This window comes from Euprymna scolopes, chromosome 45 (assembly GCF_053919585.1).
Source record: "Euprymna scolopes isolate OS-2025 chromosome 45, ASM5391958v1, whole genome shotgun sequence".
Classification (NCBI taxonomy): Eukaryota; Metazoa; Mollusca; class Cephalopoda; order Sepiida; family Sepiolidae; genus Euprymna; species Euprymna scolopes.
The window spans coordinates 10,096,689-10,122,163 of record NC_136526.1 but is presented as its reverse complement, the minus strand read 5'-3'; the positions used below and the strand labels follow the sequence as shown (position 1 = coordinate 10,122,163).

Sequence of the window (25,475 nt, the reverse complement as noted above, 5' to 3'; positions counted from 1 at the left end):
GGTCTATCTCTCACATGATAGTTATTCATTCCTGTGTTTAATCCCCCCCCCAAAAAAAATAAGCATCTTATTTGTTTGTAAAAGAAAAAGAAAAAAAATGAAAATGGCAAAAGTCCTTCTGAAAATATTTCAAGATTATTATTTCACTTTCTGTGAAGTATTTTATTTATTTGTTTCTTTATTTATTTGTTTATTTTTTTATTTATTTGTTTGCAGACTGTTATCCTCATCTTCATTGTTGCTCTTGTTTCACCACGTTTCGACCAACTTATCCTCTGGCCTTCTTCATGTGGTTAACCACAATGGTATAGGAATGCTGAGTTTTGTAACTTCCATAGTTGTCGTCGTCTCAAGTTCAATATGAACAGACATCTTGCTGCTCAACTCCCTACATAGTATCCCTGCAATTATGTCCTAAATACCACATTAAAGTGGCACTGTGCTGTGCCTGGGGTAAAAAAAAAACCCAAAAAAATTTAAACAAAAAAAAAAATCTGAATCTCCTAACTGCATTCTCAGCAACTACTGCCATCCATAGTTATTGTCATCTCAACACGTTCTTAAAAGTCCAAGGAGGTATTCAACGTCTCTATCCGGGGCCCGTGGCGCAGTGGATAGAGACGTTGAATCTCTACGGTTTTGTCTGAAGATAGCGGTTTCAATCCTACCCAAGGCTGGCCAGAGGCTTACTTGGCCAAAACGTGGTGAGACGCAACAACTATGGAAGGCAGTAATTGCCGAGAATGCAGTTAGGAGATTCGGAGTTCCTATCTTGTCGCGAAACAACAACTAAGAAAGATGAGGATAATAGTCCGCAATAAATAAATTAATAAATAATTGTTACTTACAATTTGCATGGAAGTTTAAAGGTTCGTATAACCCTCACTTCTTGACGATCTGAACAACGTCTTCATCACAAAGGACATGGTCTTTTCCGACCTTCTGGGGTTGATGCTTTACTGAGCTACCCCAAACCAAAGCACTGAAAAAAAAAAAAGAAAGAAAGAAAAAAAAAAGATCAAAGATACGGTTATCAGGGATGTCAGTAGCCAACAACAAAGAAGGCTGAAAGTGAGATTGATTTCCCAACGGGGCCATGACCTCACTAATTTCCCAACTGATGGTTAGGGTTATGAAATGACAAAATGTAGGACAAATCTCTGGTGATTCAGCAAAAATCAGTCTTTGCTTAAAAAAAAATGTCAACTCTGGATAGTTCAGTCCTATCCGATTGAAATAATGAAGAAATAAAGGAGAAAAGATTTTGATGGTTGTTTATTTTGTTTTTTTAAACAAACGCATTTCAGGTGAAAACATTACATACTTGCATGTCATGGAAAAATTAGTATAAATTACAAACAAAAGAAAATGATCCAGTAGAAAAAAATTAAAATTAAAAAGAGAATTTATTCCGTTTTATCGTCTGTTTTTACGTGAAAGAGTTGTGCAACCAATTCAGTATCAAAAACAAGGGGGATAACCTTTGACTTAAATTGATAAATTAAAGGTCATCCATTTTAAAACCAAACATAATTTTGGATGACTTTTTTGTCAAAATTACATCTAGCAAAACTTCTAACGAATCATGTGTCGTAATTTTTAAAAATTTATTCTAAATTCACCATGACACGTAAGTATGTAATAATCGTTTTATTTTTAACTAAAAAAAAAAAAATCAAATTTCATGAGTAAGCAAAAAGGGACAGTTTCTACATCGCCATCTTGAAGAAACATAAGATAACTCCACAATAATTTAAACTTGTGAGATTAGTCTAAAATTTAGTATTAATCGTTTCAAATTATCTAAAAATGATTTTCTTTCTGAAAATAAAACTACCTGATTTATGTGACTTTTGGAATATGATCTTTTTGTTCTATCACGGAAACATACATCAAAGATTTTTCTCGGCAACCATCCAATATTTATTTCTGAGAAAAGTGTTAATTTGTTGCATATGAAAACTGTATATGACATGTGCATTGAAAGTTGGATCAAAGGGGGAGAACTTTGTCGTATGTTTCGCTAAAGTTACCCAATTATTTTCACATATCAAAAAACAAAAAAAAACAGTAAACAACCCCAAGAATACGAAACCAGAAATGAGGCCATCCATTTTTAAACCAAACATAATTTTGGATGACTTTCTTGGTCAAAATTACATCTATATATATATATATATATATATATATATATATATATATATATATATATATATATATATGACACATGCATTGAAAGTTCAATCAAAGGGGGATAACTGTTGTATGTTTGACTAAAGTTATTCAGTAGGCATGAAGTTGTCATGTCACAGTAATGAACATATCCAAAACTTAAAAAAAAACGATGAGATAGAAAATTAATTATTAATGAAAACTGTTTTTGAAGACAATTAGCGAAAACAAAGTTTTGCAGAAAAAAAAGAAAAAAAAACATTACTAAGCTACCACCTTACATTCATTAATCCTTATCCTCGAATGGCCATTGGACCTTGATAAATGGTGACTCCCAAGTAAAAAAAAAGGGGGGCAGTTGTGTGTGTGCGTGTTCGATCAGAAAGTCAGAAACTACACAGTGCACATTCACAAAGTTCATATTCTTTTTCGGCATTTTCTCACAACGAATACGAACATACCTTGTTTCTTCCCTGTTAATGTACCTATTCACAATGCCTCCCAACGGGAAAGAGTTAGACACCAGGGTCGTTTTTTAATGTGGAGAAAAGGTACAAAAATAAAAAAATTGTCTCAGTCGTGAAGGACTGCTCCTCCACCGAAAGAGAACAAGAAATGGAAGCGCATCATCAGAAGAACAGATACTACACTTTGATCTTGGCCAAGAAAATTCGAAATATTGAATTTCAAACGAAACCAATGGTATCTACTTAATTGTCATGTCCCAGTAATGAGCATATCCAAAAATTATGAAAAACGATAGGGTAGAATATTAATTATTAATGAAAATAGGTTTCGAAAATTGAGTTTTGCAAAAAAAAAAAAAAAAAAAAAAAAAAAAGGGAGGGGGGATGCGAGTTTTAATTTTAACAAAGGGGAGGTAAATATTTTTCTGAAAATCTGGGCCAATTTAGCAAAACTTAATTTCCCCTAATCGTCTTCAAAAGCTGTTTTCATTAATTACTAGTGAGGGGTACCCGGCGTTGCCCGGGTGTTTTTCGGGGTATGTGAAAAAACCCAGAAAATGTGAAAAATAAACGAAGCCTTCACGACGCACAGTTGGAAAAGTGTTTTAAAAAAAACAGGTGCGCGTTTTTGATTGACGTGATGGCGATAGGTATTCAGCAGTTAGAGTTTTGTGCGGGACAGTTTTGAATGAGGTGAATAAATCGGTTTATTTGTTTTTAAAAACCCGCTCCCTGTTTATTAGGAGGAGCGAAATGAAAGCTACAGTCTGATATGACGAAGTCGACATTGAACAAACGTTACTTAGTTCTCTTGAGACAACTGGCTTTCGGCCTGTGATTAGAGTCAAGTTTCGCTTTTTTTTATACCGAATGTAACGCGTGCCGATGCGGGAAATGTGGAATAATTAACGTTTGAAAGTCAATAAAATTAAATAGACAGGCGAGCTCCATGGGTAACTCTGAGATATTACAATTCATAGATGATATAAAAAGTTTTAAGAAGTTGCGAAATGAGCGCTTCTCTGAAAGAAGCCTTTTGCGGACATCGAGGAAAAGCGTACATACATACACACATACATTTTCGCTTTTATATATATAGATTATCGTTTCGTAATTTTGGTTTGTTGGTTGTTTTTGTTTTACGGCATATCAACCCCTTTTCAGGTCATTTAATGCCAAATCCAATGATTTTGAAGAAAATTTTTTTTTAATAGAATATATTTGCTTTTTTTGTTTTTCAAGTCGGTTTCTATTTAACCCATAGTTGGGACCCTAACAGGTACTACCACTCTGGGTCAGAGTGGACCTGGAAGTGATGGCAATTAAAGAGTGGCTCCACACGCTCCAAAACCCACAAGCTGGGGCCTCACCATCAGATATAGTTTAAGGTCATATCCAGGACCATGTAATTTTGGGATATTTTCATTACCGTGACACGACAATTCAGTAGATATCATTGCTTTCGCTTGAAATTCGATATTTCAAATTTCGCTAAAATAACGAAGAAGACAAAAAAAGGCAGTTGTTTGTGTGTGTGTGTGTGTGCGTCCCATCTTTAAATCAGAAACTACACAGTGTACATTCATGAAGTTTATATTCTTTGTCAGCATTGTCTCACACAGAATACGGACATATCTTGCTTCTTCTTTGTTAGTGTAGTGAAGTTTGAAAATTTGAAATATTGAATTTTAATTGAAACCAATGGTATCTACTGAATTCTCATGTCGGTAATAATTTATGAAAACTTAATTTTCGCTAATTGTCATCGAAAACTGTTTTCTTTAATAATTAATTTTCTACCTTATCGTTTTTCATAATTTTTGGATATGTTCATTACTGTGACGTGACAATTCAGTAGATACCATTGGTTTCGTTTGAAATTCAATATTTCAATGTTAGAATTTCGCTACACTAACCAACTAAGAAACTCAACAAAATCAAACACTCGGTTGAGTTGGGTATTCTTGGGTTCTATTATAACAAGGATTAGTTGCACCACATGCAGAACAACAGGTAACTGGTTGGTTGGTTGTTTTTGTTTTACGGCATATCAACCCTTTTCGGGTTATTTAATGCCGAATCCAAAGATTTTGAAGAAAAATTTTTTTAATAGAATATATTTGTTGTTTTCACGTCGATTTCTATTTAACCCATAACAGGTACTACCACTCCGGGTCAGAGTGGATCTGGGAGCAATGGTAATTAAAGGGTGGCTCCACACTCCCCAAAGCCCATAAGCTGGGGCCTCACCACTGGATATAGTTTAAGGACCCCCATTGAGGGACTTTTACCCTCTGCAGGGGGGCAGTCGGCGTATTCTAATGTCCTACCGACAGGGCCACAGGTAACTGGACTACACTATGTCACACTTTGATGATGGCAAACCATTCCTGTAATGATCGGGTCCCTGTTGATTTTGTGGTGGGAGTTTAGTTCTGTGCAGTTCTAGGAGGTCCAGGCTTCATCTTTCTTAGGCACCCTTACAAAGGAATGCCAACGGGGTTGCTAGGCACTTTTTGCAGGGGCACTGACTTATCAATCACACTTTCTGACCCTGGTGTCGGAGTTCTTGCAGTGGGGGAGAACTAAACATAATTTATAGTGTGTGTGTGTGTGTGTGTGTGTGTGGGGATATTGTAAAGAAAGTTTTTGATGCAAGGGAAGTAACTCTCGATCAGCAAGAAATTTATAAAGTTGTTCCAAATAGGAATCAGACGCTAAAACCAACCTAACTTGTAGTAAGTGACTAGTGTTTAGTCCGTAGTAGAACCAAGCCAAGCATACAAGGTCCCTCTCCACAAGTGAAAAATTTACTTTCACCATGACTAATGTTTGAGCAAAATTTAAAAAAAAAAAAAAAAAAAAAAGTGTGTGGTCATTGAGAAAAGTGCAAAAAAAAAAATTAACAGATGGAACGATTCGGGAGCAATTTTTACCCCTATAATGGACCCTGGAAGAATAACCAGAGTTATTCCGGAAAAGCCATTCTGGCAAAAAATTGATTTTCATCATAACTAATGTTTGAGCAAAATTTCAAAAAGAAAAAATAAAACAAAAAAACAAAACCAAGGTGTAGTGATTGAAAAAAGTGCGAACAAATGAACAGATGACGATTTGGGGCCAATTTTACCCCTTTAATGGCTGCTTGAAGGGCAACGAGAGTTATACCAGAAAATCCATTCCGGCAAAAATTTACTTTCACCATGACTAATGTTTGTGCAAAATTTAGAAAAAAAAAAAAAAAAAAAAATCCATGGTGTGGTTATTGAGAAAAGTGTGAACGGACGAACGGGAATAATTACTAGGTGCAATTTCTTTGTTGGAGGATGAAAAACAAATACACAATCAAATAAAACATAACTAAAACACAAATTACTAAACATAGTTTGTAGTGTAAAAGAAAGGTAGTTTGACATGTTTAGTTGTACCTATTTACAATGCCTCCCCACCGGACAGAGTTAGACACCAGGGTCGTTTTTTAACGTGGAGAAAAGGTACAAAAATAAAACTTGTCTCAGTCGTGAAGGATTTCTCTCCCTCTGAAAGAGAACGAGAAATGGAAGTGCCGCATCTGAAGAACAGATACTACACTTTGATCTTGGCCAAAAGGCCAAGTTTGTAGATATAAAAGAAAGGTGGTGATGCAAGGGAAGTAACTCTTGGTAAGAAATTTATCAAATTGTTCAAGATAGAAGTTGGATGCTAAAACCAACCCAACTTGTAATAAGTGAACAGTGTTGAGTTCGTATTATAAAATTAAATACAAAATCAAATAAAGACTTCATCTTATATGGGGTGGGGGTGGGGGTCAAAAACAAAAATCTGTATAATGTATGTACCCATGACAGAATGAAAAATGTCATATTCCAAAAGTCACATAAACTGATCAAATAGTATTAGTTTTAACTAAGAAAACAACATTTTATGAGGATGTGAGAATGAAGTGTGGCGCTCTACCATCTTTAAAAAATAAAGGGAGATAATTTGAAATTTGAGAGATCAAAATAAGCCTTGTAATGGCTACGATTTGCCATTAATCACTTAAAATTGTAAAAAATAAAATAAAATAAGAAAATATTTTTTTATATAAAAAAGAAAAACTATAACAGCCGTTGCATTGTTGTTGTTATAAAAAAAAAAAATGTTTGATGCTAAAAGTAGATAGTGCATCCTTTGCTCAGATGGACGCAAACCTGGTTAAGATTTGAAAATTTGGTACGTGTACAGTTTTAATGAAGACATTAAAAATGGAAATATTTTAAAAAAATGTTATATTGTACGTACTCGTTATGGAATTGAGTTCTCTGAAAAAAAATTCCACTTAATTTGAACAGGTATTTTTTGGGACAGCGAAAAAACAATTTTTTATGACAATGAGCTGAAGGTAGCCATGTTTGAATTTAAACATGTAGACGGAGGGAGGGAGGGATACGAGAAGATAACTCAGTATAAAGTGCGAACACCTCCCCTCTCCCCATGTTAAATAATAGTTTCTCTTCCTTCCTCGAGGTCTCAAAATCGAAACATGGCTACCTTTTGCTCGGTGTCATAAATTGTTTTTCTGCTGTAAAAAAAAACAAAAAAAAACTACCTAATTAAATTTTTTTTTTATTAACATGCTTAGTGTAGCATTGCAGACATCTTGATAGACAACTTCAAAGAAATGACCAATTTCTGCCTTCAAGTATGTGGATATTTTATAGTTAGACTAGCAAGGGTACTGGGCGTTGCCCAGGTTTTTAGAACAAGCGAAGTAATAACTCTGTTTAAATATTTAAAAAACGAACAAAAACAAAAAAACGTTTTAGGATGAAGGTAGGCTCGAACCCAAAGCCTTGAGGTTAATAGCCTGATGACATAACGACACAGCAAAGACTAACTTTAGATGAGTCGAAAATAAGTGTTTATAAACCCAGGTGGTTTTCTAGGTCAAATCTCATGCCATAGCAGCAGCAGCAGCAGGAGGAGAAGCAGGAGGAGCAGTAGAGAAAAAACGAATTCACATCTCAAATTTTGTTGTAAGATAAAAGTCGTTGAAATAAAAGACTTTTACTACGTCATTTCGTAAGCGTTACATATTATGATCTAGATAGCATATAAAAAGTTATAAGAAATAGTAACCCCCCTCCCACCTGGAATCCCAGCGAAAAAACTTTTGCGTACACACACACATTTTCGCTTTTATATATAAAAGTTAGATAGTCATTTTGTTTTTCATCCTGTTAATTGAACCTGGTTTAGTCACCGATAATCATAGCATTCTGTCAAAAACAATGACAATCTATAATATAAATCTCATCTGTCTGTTTAAATGTATGTATGTATGTTTGTATGTCTACCTAAACACACACACACGGTGCTAGTTGGCCGTTGACCCCGAAAAAGGGTTCATTCGCCCTTTGGTGTGTGTTTGTGTGTATGTGTGTGTTGGGGTGGAGAGGACTCCTGTAAACCGTGGTGAAGGTAACCTTTCTAGGAGAAGCAAATCCCTGATTTAAAAGACCATAAAGCGGGAGACCAGTACCCACATTAAGCTGGTCTGCAGTTTAACTTGTTGCTGGCTATCTTGCTCTTGCTTTTTGCTGGATCTCAACATTTTGAACCGAGAGAGAGACTTTGCTGTCGTACAAAGCTAAGACTCTGTAACATCATCTGTGTATGGATACTCCCTCAGGCATTTGTCTATAAAAGTGGTCCTGTGGCAATGGAAAAATTGTGATGCATGGAGGCTTGAAATTCTGGAAGCGTGTAATAATTGATCTCAATGACCGTCTTCGGTGTCATGCTTGCTTGAGCGTATGAATTCATTAGTAGGACTAAAAGAAAAAGTCATTTTTGGGCTCATTGACTTTAAGTGTCTGAGGGAGTGGCACTCGTCTGACAAGACGTTGCTATCATCATGTCTACCTAAAACTTTCAACAGAGGTGATGGACTTTCACGAGATTGGTATCGTTTTGAAGCTCAACCCTTCGGACGAATTGATTAAGTCGTTTTTCTTTTAATTAAGATTAAACAAATTTTATGAGCAAACAAAAAGAAAAAAAAAAAAAAGGAATTGTCTCGCATCGCCAACTTGAAGAAACAAGGGTAGATAACTCCACAATAATTCAAACTCGTGAGATCAGTTTTGTAATGCCTAAAATTCACCATTAATTGCTTAAAAAATTATTTTTTTTATAAAAATAAAACCATTAAACCAATTTACATGATTTTTGGAACATGATCTTTTTGTTCCATCACGGATGCATCACATCATAAGAATTTTTCTGTATTTTTTGTCTTTTAACATAGGGGAAAATTTTGCACAAGAACTTAAAAATTTTGTCAAGTCTGAAAATGAAACATAACCAAATAAAAGAGTAACACTTACTGCTTGAATTCACGCATAATATTCCGATGTATTTTATCGCAAAAGTCCTCAACGCTGCTATGGCCTTCTTTCAGTACGACGGGCGCGCTGTAATCTGGTAGTTGACCCTTTGGTTTTGTGTAACTAGAAATTTAAACAATAAAAATTATGACAAGAAATTGAAGTTGGAAGATAAAAAAAAATGTTCTGTTATGTAAAAAGAAGAATCGAAGAAATTATTATGAGATGCTATAATATGGTTCGTACAGATTTGCAATGTCCATTTTCAAGGCTTTTCAAAGTTCCTCAAGGCTTTCTCCTCACAAAATTCAAGTTTTCAAAACAAACTTTGGGGTTTATTTTTTGGACGAACATAAGTGTCTAATAAAGCGGTAAAATAGTGCTGGAGTTTATACAGGTTTTCAAAGTACGTTTACAAAGTTTTTCAAGGCTTTCTCTAGACAAACAGTTTTCAGAACAAAATTCAATTTACAATCGACAACAATTTGAAGCAGTGGTAAAAAAATCAAATATATAACAAATAAAAGTTGCTTTAAAATCCACTTGCATAATTCTCTCTGATGTTCTGATTATATGCGAAGGTGGCCAACATGGCCCATCCTGGCTTTGAACCGCCTTTCTCAGTGGGGGCAGGCTGTTCTATTTTCACCTGGAGGATTAGCTTGCGAGCGTTCTTCTCTCTGATGACACTCAAATACATTTTTTTTTTACTTTTGAAATCACAACTCTATAATAATATGAAATCTGGACCAAATAAAATATCATACTTAAGTGTATTTTACGATTGGGCAAATTGTTTTGAAATTTAAGCTTTGTTTTACAACAAGACAGAGGTACGAAAAAGTGGTAAACAAACAAATATGCAACAAATAAATGTTACCAAAGGCAAGATAAGTTACTCAAGATTAGTTTTTGGCGTTTTAACTGATTTTAAAATTTGTTTTAAGTGTGAAACGTAAGTTGTGCTGAGCGCTTCAGTTGAAAAGAAACCAACATAGCGACAGGATGTTCTTTGGTGTCCTGTTAATTTGTCCAAAAACCGATAAAAAAAAAAAACAAGCAAAAGGAAAAAAAAAAAAAGCTGACATATCCCCTGAATAAATGTTACAATGTCACTGTGACATTTATTTGGTGGATTTCTGCCAGTATCAATTTTTGGGGGCAGTTTTTGACCAATTAACGAGATTCTAAAAGCAACAACATCCTGGCGTCATATTGGTTTTCGTTTCAACTGAATCAGCACAATTTACGTTTCACGCTTAAAACAAATTGAGAAAAGTGCAAGCAAATGAATGAACTTTTTATATATACTCCCTAGATTATAATATCTACGATTTACGAAACAAGGTTGCGTCTATCTTTTATTTGAGTGACTTTTGCACACTATTTTCACGGTATTTCTTATTCTCCACGTGTTTGTTTAGCTTTTCCGTATATGAGGGAAACTGAATCTGTATACAAACGAATCTCCCTGGCACTCGAGCTTTGATCAATGCGGGCAAAACCCGTCATATCAGGCAATTGCTATTCATTTGGACACTCCCCTTTTTTATGGGGAGCTGGTTTTCCCCAACATCTCGGGGAAACTGGCTTGCAGCCAAAGTTAAGTGCGGGATTTCATTCCCGTATGGCGTGATGTTTGACCTCATTAAATTCACACACCTGTCACTTAAATTTTTAATCGTTTAATTTCAACCATTCTCATTGCCGCTTCCCTCGTAGCGTCGCAGTAAGTTATCAGGCTATTCGCCTCAAGGTTCGAGCCTACCTGCCTCTCAAAACTTTTTTTTTTCTTTTACACCTCCAAACACCTGGGCAATGCCGGGTATTCACGTTAGTTTATATAAAAGAAATTACTTACATCCTAACGAGCTGCAAATAATCCCAAAGTTTTTCCAAAAGGTCATCAAAGTTCCATTTATGATGAGCGGACAGCGGAACACAATGTGGGATCCGGTAAATAATATCCAGTTCCTGGCAACAGATGAAATGAAACGAAACAATTAAGGGGCACAACTATAACAACAATCATACAACTATATTGTCCTTTTGACTACTCTACACTCTTTAACCCTTATCCTTGAGTGGCCTATCGGCCTTGATAAGTGGTGACGTCTATGAAAAAAAAAAAAAAACTTTATTGGGATTTTAGGGATTTATAGCACATAAACCTTGAAGGTCATTTGGTGCTTGTACAGCCGACAGAACAATTTTTTTTATATCGTTTTCGACATACTTCATTGCCATGCTGAAAATAGTAATATATCCAAAAATTACGAAAAATCAGAGTATAAGTATATTTATAATTAAAAGTAATTTATACGGAAAATGGGGTAAAATTGCATTTTTCTTAGACTTTATTGAGTAGATTGTAAGCATAAGGCACAGAGGCTGTTCTTGGTCTTCAGGCCAGGAGCGGAAAAGGAAGTAATCAGTTTTGGTCAATGTGGGGGGCAACCCTTCATATCAGACAATTGCTAATTTTGGATCCTTCCAGAGTGCCCCCTTGGGGGAGCTGGTTTTTCCTCCCCACATTAAAAAAAACGCCTCGTGCCTAATTTTCTCAGTGGGGAAGCAAATAAATAAAAAGCATCTAAATGCAGGGGACATAACTCCGAAAGGAATATTTTAGATTATTTGTGTTATGGCTGCAATATTCGTTCCTATTTACAGTGCCTCCCCACGAACAGATACTACACTGTGATCTTGTCCTGAAGGCCAAGTACGGTGTATCTGCAATATTTGTTACCTATAGCGATAGACTATTTATTTTTTTACTAAAAACACAATAGCAGTTGTTCTACTACATAAATTTTCATAATTTTTGGATATATTACTATTTTAGACATAACAATTAAGTATGTAATATTGTCTTTGCTTAAAACGATATATTTAAAAAATCGATTTGTCGGCTGTCAAGCACCGGTCATTTTGCGCTATGTATTTATATCATTTAAATAATTATTTAAATAATTTAGAACACTAAATAATCTGTATACCTAAAACAACACATGAACCTTCCTGGTCATTTCTTGCCGACAGATTGATTTTTTTTTAAAGCAAAAACAATTATGACATACGTAATTGTTATGCTGAAAATTGTAATATATCCAAAAATTACGTCATAATCACGTTCACACATCGGTTCCTGTAAGCAACGTTGAACCTGGTCAAGGTGCTGTTTTAGTCTCTACTTCAATCCCACATATAAGACCTTGGTCAATGTAGGGGCAACCCTTCATACCAATTGTCACTATCCAGCTCCCCTACTCCCCGGGGACTTGGTCGCCATTTCCCCTACACTCCTCACTTTAAAAATCGGCCTCGTGCCTAATTTGCTCAGTGGGGGAGCAAATATATACCTCAAAGTGTAGTATCTGTTCTTCAGATGCTGCACTTCCATTTCTTGTTCTCTTTCGGTGGAGGAGAAGTCCTTCACGACTGAGGCAATTTTTATTTTCGTACCTTTTCTCCACGTTAAAAAACGACCCTGGTGCTAACACTGTCCCGTGGGGAGGCAACTCTCGTTTACTAAAAGATTTGTCCATTTTTTTTTCATCTCATAATTTAGGACACAATATTTTTTTTTTTTTAAATCAAAACATTAAAAGAAGAAAGCTGCGACAAATTTTTATTTTAATCTAACAAAGTTGATAACACTAATACAAAATTACTTAATTTTACATAGATAACGTTCAAATTTGATCTCGAATAAAGTTCAGTTTAAGTAGTAATCGAACTGTGTTCCTTTTTCTTTTTAAAAATAAAGGAACAAAAAAAATAAAAATAAAGAAACAAAAACAAAAAAATAAAGAACAAAAAAAAATTTAAAAATAAACGAACAAAAAATTTTTTTAAAAGATGGCCGATAATGTTACCTCGACTGAAATCTGATCAATTTTGTTGAGAATGTAGATGCAAGGAATGTAAACTCTGTTTCCTTCCACAACATCAATAAGGTCTTCGGCAGTGGCATCGTAGCGCAAGACAATATCTGCATTGTGGATGCGGTATTCTCCTAGGATCGTCTTCACAGTATCCAAATCCAATTCAGATTGGGACGTCTGGAAAGAAGATGAAAACGGAAATGATCAGGTTGAAACGAGCAATTAAAAGAAGGAAAAATTAAGGAAAAAAAAAAATGGGGAAAAAGAAAAAAAAAAGAAAAGAAAGCGGAAAAGAAAAAAAAACAGAAAAGACAAAAGAAAAAACTGAAAAGAAAAGAAAGAAAAACGGAAAAGAAAGAAAAACAGAAAAGAAAGAAAATAGGAAAAAAAGGATAAAAAAAATAAAAAAAATAAAGGAAAACAGAATAAAAAAGGTAAAAAGGAAAAATAAAGCAAAAAAAGGAAAAATAAAGGAAAAAGGGGCAAAAAAAGGAAAAGAGGGGAAAGGAAAAAAAAAGGAAAAAAAAGGAAAAATAAAGAAAAAAAAGGAAAAATAATAAAAAGGAGAAATAAAGGAAAAAAAGGGGGAAATAAAGGAAAAAAAAGGGAAACAAAAAAAAAGGAAAACAAAAACAAATCAAAGCAAAGAAACTTTTTCCATGCAAAATACGATCAACACAAGAAATGCCCTTTTTTCAACGCTTTTTTTACAATTTGTCATTGTTCTGAGGGAGACAACTCTGTTCTACTAAGAGATTCATTCATTTTTTTTCATCCCGTAATTTAGAACGCTAATAATTCTGTCAATAAGTTTTCACAAGCAGTTTACAAAAAACATACTTGGAGAGAGGGGGGCACCACAACACTTCACCCCCCCTCCATACTGTAAACAGAATCTTTATGAAATACGAAACGGTTTTTCTGCTCAGTTAATGTCGGCGCGTTACTTACAGAAAAACGGTTAATTAAACTGCAGAAGCACCTGACTAAAAATCTATACAAGTTCTATAATTGAATACCCTTCCGCCAAGAAAAGGAACGAAAAACATAAAAGTATGTTTCTGTAAAAAATACTGCGAGCATTATTAGCGTCCTAGATAATGAGATGAAAAAAATGAACGAATCTCTTTGTAAAAGAGAGTTGTCTCCCTCAGAACAATGACAAATTGTAAAAAAGCGGCGTGAAAAGGGCATCACCTACTAGATTTCGAATGACAAATTGTAAAACAGCAGTCTTTTCTTCCCTGTACGTTGTGAGTCTGTTCCTACTCTATCATTATTTTCATGGCAAGTGCTCGCCTGAGCTTCAATCTATGATCCCCCTCCCTAGCCAAACTTTCACAAGAAACCCTTGTCTAGCTATAAGCTGGTTCTTACGACTCTTAGTGATAGCCAACAGACGGACAAGTAATAATGAAAGGTTCTTACCGTTGAAGTGAGATTAATTCCTCCTTTATCTTTCCGTCGGAAGTGAATGTTTGGTGGTGTTTTGTTGAGTCGGATACCAAATCCTTCCAATTCATATTCTATAAGTTTTTTATGTTGCAACGGCTTCAAGACATCGAGCACGATAAAGATAAGACTGCACGTACGAGCAACTGAAAAGCAGATAAACCGAATAATACCCATCAAAAACAAAATTTAAACCGCATTATCAGAATAGCCATGAGAGTACCTGGTCTTCAAATATGGCTAAGACAAATATACACAAACTTTTATTTTCTTTATCCAATGAAACCTGGTCTCACTTTTTTTATTTTTACCGGGGTGGGGGTTGGGTGTACGCCCAGCTTTTGCCCTGTCGTAAAATACGCTTAAATATGATATTTTAATTTGTCCAGATTTTGTATATATTTTTATAGAGTCGTGATTTCAAAAGTAAAGAAAAAATATTTGGGTGCCATCAGCTAGAATTGAAACCAAAAGCAAAACTGTAGCATTCAAAGCTGGTGATGTTACCACATTACCAACGTGACATGCATATGAACTGATCTGTATATCTATAAAAGTGAACGTGTCTGTGTGTCTGTCTGTCTGTGTACATTTCCCTATGCAATAACTCTGTCAATTTTAAGTCTACAGACTCGAAATTTGATATACAGGGTACTGAGATTTGGGAAAATCTTTATGATCGGTTTTCGGACAGAAATTTGGCTGTTAAGGGATCAAAGTTCAACAATTTGACCTTTGAGATCTCTACTAAACTCCTCTGGCAATTTTGGGTCTAAACACTTGAAATTTTAGATATAGGTTCCTTCGACATGGATCTAACTTAATAACTTGATTTGAGCTCAAAACAATAAATTTTAAGGGGTCAAAGTTAACAAAAATTGACCATTTTTTCTTTTTTTGCTCAACATACACCTCGAAACACCCGGGCAACGCTGGGCTGAAATGCTAGTTAAAATTAAAAAATAAACTAAGGGACAGGCAATTCTGGGAAAGAAGCTTTGTTCATGGAATCTGCATTTAGATTTAGGCACAGATAGAGAGTGGGGGAAATCGTATATAGTGGTTGAAGCTAGTCAAGTGTTTTTTTTGTGAAAGTTTGGCAAGGCGGGGAGGAGGGAGCCATAGATTGGAGTTCAGTCGAGCACTTGCAATGAAAATAAGGATAGAACAGAGACAAGCTCGCAACGTCCTTTATATAATGCATGGTATTAGCTACACAAACTCAAACGTTAACTCCAAAAGCTTAAAAAAAAACAAGTGAAGCATGCATGGTCCCCCGTGAATGCACAGTGAACGAGGCATAAAAAATGACTAAGTTCAGCATTTGCCCCCTCTCCCCCATTTTGCCCCAAAAGTCTCCAGGGAACGTCAAATCCTAGTGAAAATGAACTGTGAAGTTTTAGGCTTCAACAAATGTAAATTTGAGTTCTGCACCATGCAAAAAAAAAGAAATGACCAAGTCCATCACTTGCCCCTCCCCCATTTAGCCCCAAAAGTCCCCAAGACCATAACATATTTAAATTTGAGTTCAGCACCATGCAAAACTGCTAAGTAGGCATACACAGAAAATTTTGGACAAATATGGTAAAATAGTCCCAAAAGTGGACTGTTTTTATTAGCCCTAAAAGAGCCCCTGGGTCACATCCAAGAGTTATCGCGAAGTACAGACAAACAAAATTATACAGAAATCAGTTCGTTACAACTTTTAAGAAAGTTTTATAAAAATCAAAGGCAATAATAATAAGCACAAAAGTGTCAATTTTAGCCATTTTGACCCGAAAGGCTCCCCTAGGGAGGGGAGCAACCGGAGTTTTCCCCAAAAATCTGTTCTGTTACTTTTTTATTCATGTCATGTTTAATGTTTGTGCAAAATTTCAAAAAATTCCAAGGCGTAGTTATTGCGGGGACCAATAAAAGGGACGATTGTTTATATTGATTGGATTATTGTTCTCATCTTGAGTTTTTATTGTGTAACGTTCTTTGACCATCTTCATGTTGGTTGTTGTTTCGAAAAAAAAAAAAAGAAAAAATTACTAAGAAGACTATGCTTAGATTTTAATAACATTTGGGAGCCTCTAATTATAGAAAAAGAGCAAACATTGTACACCCTTAAAAATTTGGTGATGGAGGAGAGATAATCCCCTATTGAGTTTGACTAGAGTTGCCTTCCCTTTGTCAACCAATTTTTACACAAATTCGAAACTATAACCATAAAATAGAGACTAACTCACAGCATACGAAAAGCATATACGGAGTAACTTTTCTCTTTTCTTTTCCAAACAACAACCAGCATGCCCGAAGATGGTCGAAGGCCAATCCGACAGGAACGCTGCACAAATAACACTCAGGATGAGAACAATAGTCCGATCAATACAAGTAATATAAATAAAAGGGACTTACCAGCAATGACCTGTTTACCCCGACCTTTACCGTCTTTGGCTCCTTCAATAATACCAGGCAAATCAAGAAGCTGAAATGGAGAGAAAATAAACGGTAAATCCAGCAAAGAATAAAAGTGAACAATTATATATTACTTGGGGGAGAGACTTTGCCCGGTCGTAAAATACGCTTAAATATATTTTAATTTGTCCAGATTTAATATATTATAGAGTCATGATTTCAAAAGAAGAGTCTTATATTATTATAGTGTCATATTTATTATAGAGTCATATATTATTATAGAGTCATGATTTCAAAAGAAGAGTCTTATATTAGTATAGTGTCATATATTATTATAGAGTCATATATTACTATAGAGTCATGATTTCAAAAGAAGAGTCTTATATTATTATAGTGTCATATATTATTATAGAGTCATGATTTCAAAAGAAGAGCCTTATATTATTATAGTGTCATATTTATTATAGAGTCATATATTATTATAGAGTCATGATTTCAAAAGAAGAGTCTTATATTAGTATAGTGTCATATATTATTATAGAGTCATATATTACTATAGAGTCATGATTTCAAAAGAAGAGTCTTATATTATTATAGTGTCATATATTATTATAGAGTCATGATTTCAAAAGAAGAGCCTTATATTATTATAGTGTCATATATTATTATAGAGTCATATATTATTATAGAGTCATGATTTCAAAAGAAGAGTCTTATATTATTATAGTGTCATATATTATTATAGAGTCATATATTATTATAGAGTCATGATTTCAAAAGAAGAGTCTTATATTATTATAGTGTCATATATTATTATAGAGTCATGATTTCAAAAGAAGAGCCTTATATTATTATAGTGTCATATATTATTATAGAGTCATATATTATTATAGAGTCATGATTTCAAAAGAAGAGTTATATTATTATAGTGTCATATATTATTATAGAGTCATATATTATAATAGAGTCATGATTTCAAAAGAAGAGTCTTATATTATTATAGTGTCATATATTATTATAGAGTCATATATTATTATAGAGTCATGATTTCAAAAGAAGAGTCTTATATTAGTATAGTGTCATATATTATTATAGAGTCATATATTATTATAGAGTCATGATTTCAAAAGAAGAGTCTTATATTATTATAGTGTCATATATTATTATAGAGTCATGATTTCAAAAGAAGAGCCTTATATTATTATAGTGTCATATATTATTATAGAGTCATATATTATTATAGAGTCATGATTTCAAAAGAAGAGTCTTATATTATTATAGTGTCATATATTATCATAGAGTCATATATTATAATAGAGTCATGATTTCAAAAGAAGAGTTATATTATTATAGTGTCATATATTATTATAGAGTCATATATTATAATAGAGTCATGATTTCAAAAGAAGAGTCTTATATTAGTATAGTGTCATATATTATTATAGTGTCATATATTATTATAGAGTCATGATTTCAAAAGAAGTTTTATATTATTATAGTGTCATATATTATTATAGTGTCATATTATTATAGAGTCATGATTTCAAAAGAAGAGTCTTATATTATTATAGTGTCATATATTATTATAGAGTCATATATTATAACAGAGTCATGATTTCAAAAAGAGACTTATATTATTATAGAGTCATATATTATTATAGAGTCATGATTTCAAAAGAAGAGTCTTATATTATTATAGTGTCATATATTATTATAGAGTCATGATTTCAAAAGAAGAGTCTTATATTATTATAGTGTCATATATTATTATAGAGTCATATATTATAATAGAGTCATGATTTCAAAAGAAGAGTCTTATATTAATATAGTGTCATATATTATTATAGTGTCATATATTATTATAGAGTCATGATTTCAAAAGAAGTTTTATATTATTATAGTGTCATATATTATTATAGTGTCATATATTATTATAGAGTCATGATTTCAAAAGAAGAGTCTTATATTATTATAGTGTCATATATTATTATAGAGTCATATATTATAATAGAGTCATGATTTCAAAAGAAGAGTCTTATATTATTATAGTGCCACTTTGAAGTAGGGGGCTATTTGTTTGGGGTGAAAATTGAATAATAAAAAAAAAAAAAATGCACAGAGTGGCATTAAAATTGGTGCGCAGGTTGTTGTCACCAGAATAAAAGGTCCTCTGTGTTCACGTTGCACAGGACCTTGTATGATATTATTTCTATTTACTTTCCTCGTTTACTGTGAAAATGAGATAAACGCCACCCCTGTCACAGGATCATAGGTAAACTAAACCTGGGTTTGTTGTAGACGCATACACTAAAATATGAAACATGGTAATATGTTAAAGATTGTCTTTGCGTCCTTTACTTATTTATTTGTTTAATTGTTTAATTTACGATTCTTTTTACTTTAAATTTTTTGTGTTCTTACATACGTGTTCTTACTTATATGTGTGTGTGTGCATTCTATTCTTACCCAGTTTCTTGCACAGGACCTTCTGGATACTGCAAACACTGATTCTGAATTTCTGAACACTATAACTGGAGATGAATCATGGATGTACGGGAACGACCCAGTGTTAAAGATTTCGCGTTTGCGTCCTTCTTATTTTATTTATTTACTTCTTTTACTTATTAAACGTTAATTTAACGATTCTTCTTACTTTATGGTAAAGTCTGCGTGTTCTTATTAATACGTGTTCTTATCTATATTGGTGTGTGTGTGTGTGTGTGTGTGTGTTCTATTCGTACACAGTTTCTTGCCTTGAAGGGTCTCGACATGTATGCGCAAATATATAATGTGTACATACCTGCTTGCCTTGTCCAGCGGATGATATCTTCTTGTCACTGGCTCCATCTCATGGGGAGCGGTACTTACTGCTGCAGATGCATCGATAACACAAGACGGATTGAAGCTTCAATTTGTTTCATTAAAAAGGCAAGTCTATGTCTCGAACCAATGGTTGTCAGAGGAGAGACCCTAATGTCACGTCTGCTTCATCTGCAGTCCAAAACCAACTCTAACCCATGGTCGCCAACCGGAAACCTACGACCACAATTCCTGTTACCCCTAATTTCCGGTGCATCTAACTAAGTTGACAAAAGGTAACTTGAGTTTGACGACTGTCAAATCTAACCTTCTGTGACCCCACTAAACTGGCTGGTGGGAATTGAAAATATATCTACATAACTTGCTATTTCTACAACTACCTGGATAGCATTTAAGCTAGGATTACAAATCCTACAGACGTTGAAATGGATTGGTTGTTTTTGTTTTACGGCATGTCAACCCTTTTCAGGTTATTTAATGCCAAATCCAGTGATTTTGAAGGAAAGTTTTTTTATAGAATATATTTGTTTCTATTTAACCCATAGTTGGGACCCCAACAGGTACTACCACTCTGGGTCAGAGTGGACCTGGGAGCAATGGCAATTAAAGGGTGGCTCCACACTCCCCAAAGCCCGCAAGCTGGGGCCTCACCATCGGATATAGTTTAAGGTCATGTCCAGGACCCGTTGCAATGGAATACTTTGAATAATTGCAAGGTCGAATACTTTTAGACAGGCCTCGTAGAAATAAATGAAATAGTAAACTAATGCCCCTTTTGTATATATTAATCGAATTGTGAACAGACAGACAGACAGGACTACAAATTTATATATATAGATTAATTTTTCAAGTATTTCTAGCATCATCAGCGAACTTGTGAACGGAAATGATGGGAAGCTGACTCACCTGAATTTTAGCTCCCTTGTACCTGATCACACCCGGAACTGTGGTCAACGTGGTGAACTCATAGGCGGCCACCTCGGAATAGACTCCGGCCAAATTGCTAAGGAGAGTTGATTTGCCCACCGATGGGAAACCTGGAATGAATACCAACACGCGTCAATTTTTAGTCAACTTTTGGGAAAGAAATCTATACGAAAGAGCCATATTTCTGTCTATCCGGCTCGCATCGTTTATTTTATACTAGTGATATGATATTTTAATTTGTCCAAATTTTATATATATTATTATAGAGTCGTGATTTCAAAAGTAAAAAAAAAAAAATATTTGGGTTCCATCAGCTAGAATCGAAACCAAAAGCAAAACTGTAGTATTCAAAGCTGGTGATGTTACCACAGGACTAACTTAAATATATTTTAATTCGTCCAAATTTTATATATATATTATTATAGAGTCGTGAACTCATAGGCGGCCACCTCGGAATAGACTCCGGCCAAATTGCTAAGGAGAGTTGATTTGCCCACCGATGGGAAACCTGGAATGAATACCAACACGCGTCAATTTTTAGTCAACTTTTGGGAAAGAAATCTATACGAAAGAGCCATATTTCTGTCTATCTGGCTCGCATCGTTTATTTTATACTAGTGGGGTGGGGTGGGGGGTGCCTGGGTGTAAAATACACTTAAATATGATATTTTAATTTATCCAGATTCTGTATATACTATTATATATGTATACATAATTATAGAGTCGTGATTTCAAAAGTAAAAATAAAATAAAAATTAGGGTGCCCTCAGTTAGAATCGAAACTGAAAGCTGGTGATGTTACCACTATCATCTCATCTCCGTCATCTTTCAGGACGCTTCACCACTGAATCTACACGACTTCTCCAGTTCTCTCGATCTCGCATGATAGTTTGCAGGTGGCAAACACTTTCCAATCCGGTGTCCTATAACAGGTTATCAATATAGGTTATTCTTCTTCAACCACAATTTGGGTGTCCATCTGTTGGTATCCAGAGAACTAGCTTGATGGCTTCCTCTTTGCTGTGCCTCATGCAGTGGCCAGCTACGCTCCTCCTTCTCTGCTGTACTTTCAGTGATACTGGTACTGGTGGTTTGTTTGTGTGGCTCCTCCGTGATGTATTAAGGGCCATCCTGAGCATCTGAGTGTAACAGCCAACTAGTCTCTTCTTCAGCGCATCTTCACAGTAACAAATACTTTTTTTTACTTTTGAAATCATGATTCTATAATAATACTAGACTGCCCGTGACCCATTGGGTCAGTATGTGATATTAGCTATGGAAGTCATGTATGAGCGTGACGCTTGTGACGTAAAGAAAACAGTTTTTTTGTTGAAATAACAGAAAAATTTCTATGAAAGTATATTAAAATGAAAAAAGAATATACATAGATTTCTATGAGTCGTTCTGTTTATTATAATTGATTATTTTTGAAAAAAAAATACCGTTACTGAATTATAAGTGGTTGACCATACTTATAGGTAAATGTGCACTGAACAGATACCATAATACTTATTATAGTTAAATTCAAATTTTGATATCTGTTTTTTTTTTTTACATCGTTCATTTCTGTATTACATTTAAGTTATTCTAAACCCCACTCTTCCCATGTTAAATAATAATTTCGAAATAATAACATTAATATTTCAGTGCGCAGGTTATGCGCTCATGCGCAACCGGATGTCGTAAGCCGGAAAGTGGGTTACATACATCGTTACAAGGTCATTTGAGTTTTATAATTATATAGATATACGAAATCTGGACAAATTAAAGTATCATATTTAAGCATATTTTATGCCTGGGCAAAGCTAGCTGCCCCACTCCCACTAGTTTAGAGTTGAGAAAAAAAAAACAATACAAAAAGGCATATCTTTCATTACTGCAACAATAATTTCAAGTCCAGAGTATAGAGTGGCAACATGAATAAATATAATTTGATGCTAGTCCACAACCCATCGTTATGAACAAAAACAAATTTTTATAATGTACATACCTGTGATGGAAAAAAAATATTGTACACCTAAAATCACATAAATTGATTAAGCAATTTTATTCTATGTTTCTGAATTTTTGAGATGAGGATTGATTATTCGTATCATTTGGATTCATCGGACTACTGTTCTCATCTTGAGTTTTATTTTCACAACGTTTCGGTCGATGTAAACTTTTTCAGGTGCATCTTGTCAAACTCAGGAATCGGGACAGAATTTTGAATGGAACCCTTTTATTTACTTCAAATGGATAGTATGTTCTTGTTCTGTCAGCCATGACATGAGAAGTGTGGCAATTACACTCCATTAACCTTAGAGGTAGGACATAGTTTCAGTGGTAGTAGGTACACTATGTGTAGTATCAAGTCTTCTGGAAGGACATTTGAAAAAACTAGCAATCCCTGATATGACTTGGGCGGTCTTAAGACCACTGCTATTGTTGATACCACCAATATCCTTAGGGGAAAAAGCCTCGTCTTTGAAGCTCCTGGTTTTGAGTCAGGATTGAGGGAGAGTCTTCTGAGAATGAATCCCATTTCTTTTCAGAGTCGTTATAAAACAAAATCAGAATTATCATTTGTACTCACTAGGAGTTCTCACACAGGTAACCATCAGAGATTACTTACTGACAAAAACTGGTAGTGTTTCCTGGAGTCTGAGTGACAAAACGTTTCCTCAGATATCCAGTATTATTTACAATTGATTTTTCCAAGTACTTTAACCATTTCACCACAGGTTTTTTTAAACGAATGTGTTTTCTAATGCTCTTTACCATGTTAAGAATGGCTTTCTAAAATCTCTCAAAGTTCCTCCCTTAACTTGCAAAATGGTGCAGAGAGAAAATTTGATTTTAAATATAATATTGTGATTAATGCAGATTTCCTATTTATTATAATACTAGCGGCGGGATGGGGTACCCGGCGTTGCCCGTGTGTTAAAAAGAGGTGTAAAAGAAAAAAAAAATTTTGGTCGGAAGGTAGGATTGAACCCCAAAGCCTTGACGCGAAAGTGGAAACGAAAGCGAAAAAAAGCCAGTCACCTAACCATCTCGGCCACGAGGGAGAGGAACTGATAAGGGCGTCATATGAAGGTTTACGAAGCGAAATAAACAGGTGCGAGGAAGTGGTGTGGTGTCTGACCTAGTTTTGTGCTGCAGGCCAGATAATTCGCTTTCGCTTTTCAAAGACGCGACGAACTGATAAAATTTGGGCTAATTAAATACACACGCGACCCCCGTTGTTAAGTCGTAGTTATGATGATTTAGACGCGATATAAAAAGTTTTAAGTATGAGCGAGCCTACCCAGAAGGCCTGGGAAAAAAGTCTTTCGCGGACATACACAAAAAACAAACACACATTTTCGCTATTATATTTATAGATTACTAGCGAGGGGTACCCGGCATTGCCCGGGTTTTTGGAGGTGTGTGTGGAAACTCCGGGGGGGGGGGTTAAAAAAAAATGTTTTGGTAGGTAAGGATCGAACCCGAACCGATGAGGCAAAGTTGTAAATTAAAGTGTGAAAAAAAAAAAAAAGTGCGACGTTAACGATTGCCCCACCGCGAGATGCTAACGGAAACATGTTTGAATTTATTTAATTACTTGGATTTGGCAGGTGCCCGTTTTATTGAGTTAATGACGTCAAGTTTGCCTGCGGGATAGTATCATTTACTGCGGGAACGCTCCCCAAGATGTTATAGGAAAAAGACTAACCCACATGCGGCGAGCGACAAATGTTGAATATTTATCTTCCCGAAATCGAGAAAATTAAACAGATAGGCGAGCTTTGTTGTTAAGTCTGAGATATAACGATTTATACGTGATATAAAAAGTTTTAAAAAGTTTTGAAGCGACCGACCGCTTCTCTGAAAAAAGCCTTTTGTAGACATACAGAAAAAGCGAACACACATACATACATTTTCGCTTTTATATTTATAGATAATGACCTGAATTGTAACTATCACGGAAAGCAAAGAAATGCTTATATTCCAGGTCAGGGAGTTAGAATTGCGTAACGCAAAATAAAGATGAACAATTAAATATTTAAAATATTTACATTTCTGGAATGTCAGTTGATGTATTTATAAAACACGAATAACATAAACAAAAACAAAAAAAGGCTTCCTTCAGCCTTGACAGACTATGCTAAAACCCAAATATAAAATTTCACATGGGTTTGAATAACCTATATATTAAGTTTTATGTCTGTAGACCAAAAACTGACAGAGGAGTTTAGTATGCAAAATTTTTTTAAACAAATATACATACGCATACATAAATATATATAGAAAGAGTTTTGTGTTTACTATAATCTTTATACGCAAATATTACGCAAGTATAAATCATGTAGAATATCTGCATGAATATAATTACACGTAATAGTTAACTAAAGATGATCATCCCATAAGAAAACCGAAAAAACTAAGAGGGAATTCATTAAAATGAATGTTTAAAAGAATATGCAAATTAGCTAGATCTTTTGCTAGGTGAATGCAATTCCACAATCCATACATAACAAAGTTGTATTTCATTTTTTAAATAAATAAAAAAAAAGGGGTTTTAAATATGAATATCAATACACACACACAAAAAAAAAAATTTATAGGACAATAGATAAAGCCATGCTTACCTACAAAACCAATTCTGGCGTCTCCAGTTTTGGCCACATCAAAACCTTCACCACCACCCCCACCACCGCCTTTTGGTTCAATGAGCTCACGCCTTAATTTGGCCAGTCGAGCCTTCAGCAGACCCAAATGCCCCATGGTGGCTTTGTTTCTTTGGGTTTTGGCCATCTGAAAGACAAAGACGAAATATAAAGATGCAAAATACCTTTGGCATTTTAAAAATAAAGTAAAATAAAATTGGTATGTGGGGTTTAGGGCTAGGAGCATGAATATACTGGTTCTTATTAATTCCCGGCAGGTGTCAGATATGTTAAGTATGTATGCATATATATATATATATATATATATATATATATATATAATATATA

At 34.5% G+C, this 25,475-nt stretch overlaps 1 protein-coding gene across 2 annotated transcripts in view; it reads right to left on the bottom strand.

Annotated features, from left to right (window-relative positions):
• The window catches only part of LOC145269240 (developmentally-regulated GTP-binding protein 1), a 66,499-nt gene that overhangs the window by 1,385 nt on the left and 39,639 nt on the right, over nucleotides 1-25,475 (bottom strand). For both annotated transcript variants that reach the window (XM_080124863.1, XM_080124862.1), the window contains exons 2-9: nucleotides 25,110-25,275; nucleotides 20,476-20,606; nucleotides 16,750-16,819; nucleotides 14,326-14,495; nucleotides 12,889-13,074; nucleotides 10,872-10,984; nucleotides 9,011-9,133; nucleotides 849-982 (exon numbers count right to left, since the gene is read on the bottom strand). In XM_080124863.1, the coding sequence (XP_079980989.1) occupies nucleotides 883-982; nucleotides 9,011-9,133; nucleotides 10,872-10,984; nucleotides 12,889-13,074; nucleotides 14,326-14,495; nucleotides 16,750-16,819; nucleotides 20,476-20,606; nucleotides 25,110-25,275 (1,059 nt within the window). In that variant the 3' untranslated portion in view covers nucleotides 849-882. The remainder of the gene's footprint in view (nucleotides 1-848; nucleotides 983-9,010; nucleotides 9,134-10,871; nucleotides 10,985-12,888; nucleotides 13,075-14,325; nucleotides 14,496-16,749; nucleotides 16,820-20,475; nucleotides 20,607-25,109; nucleotides 25,276-25,475) is intronic.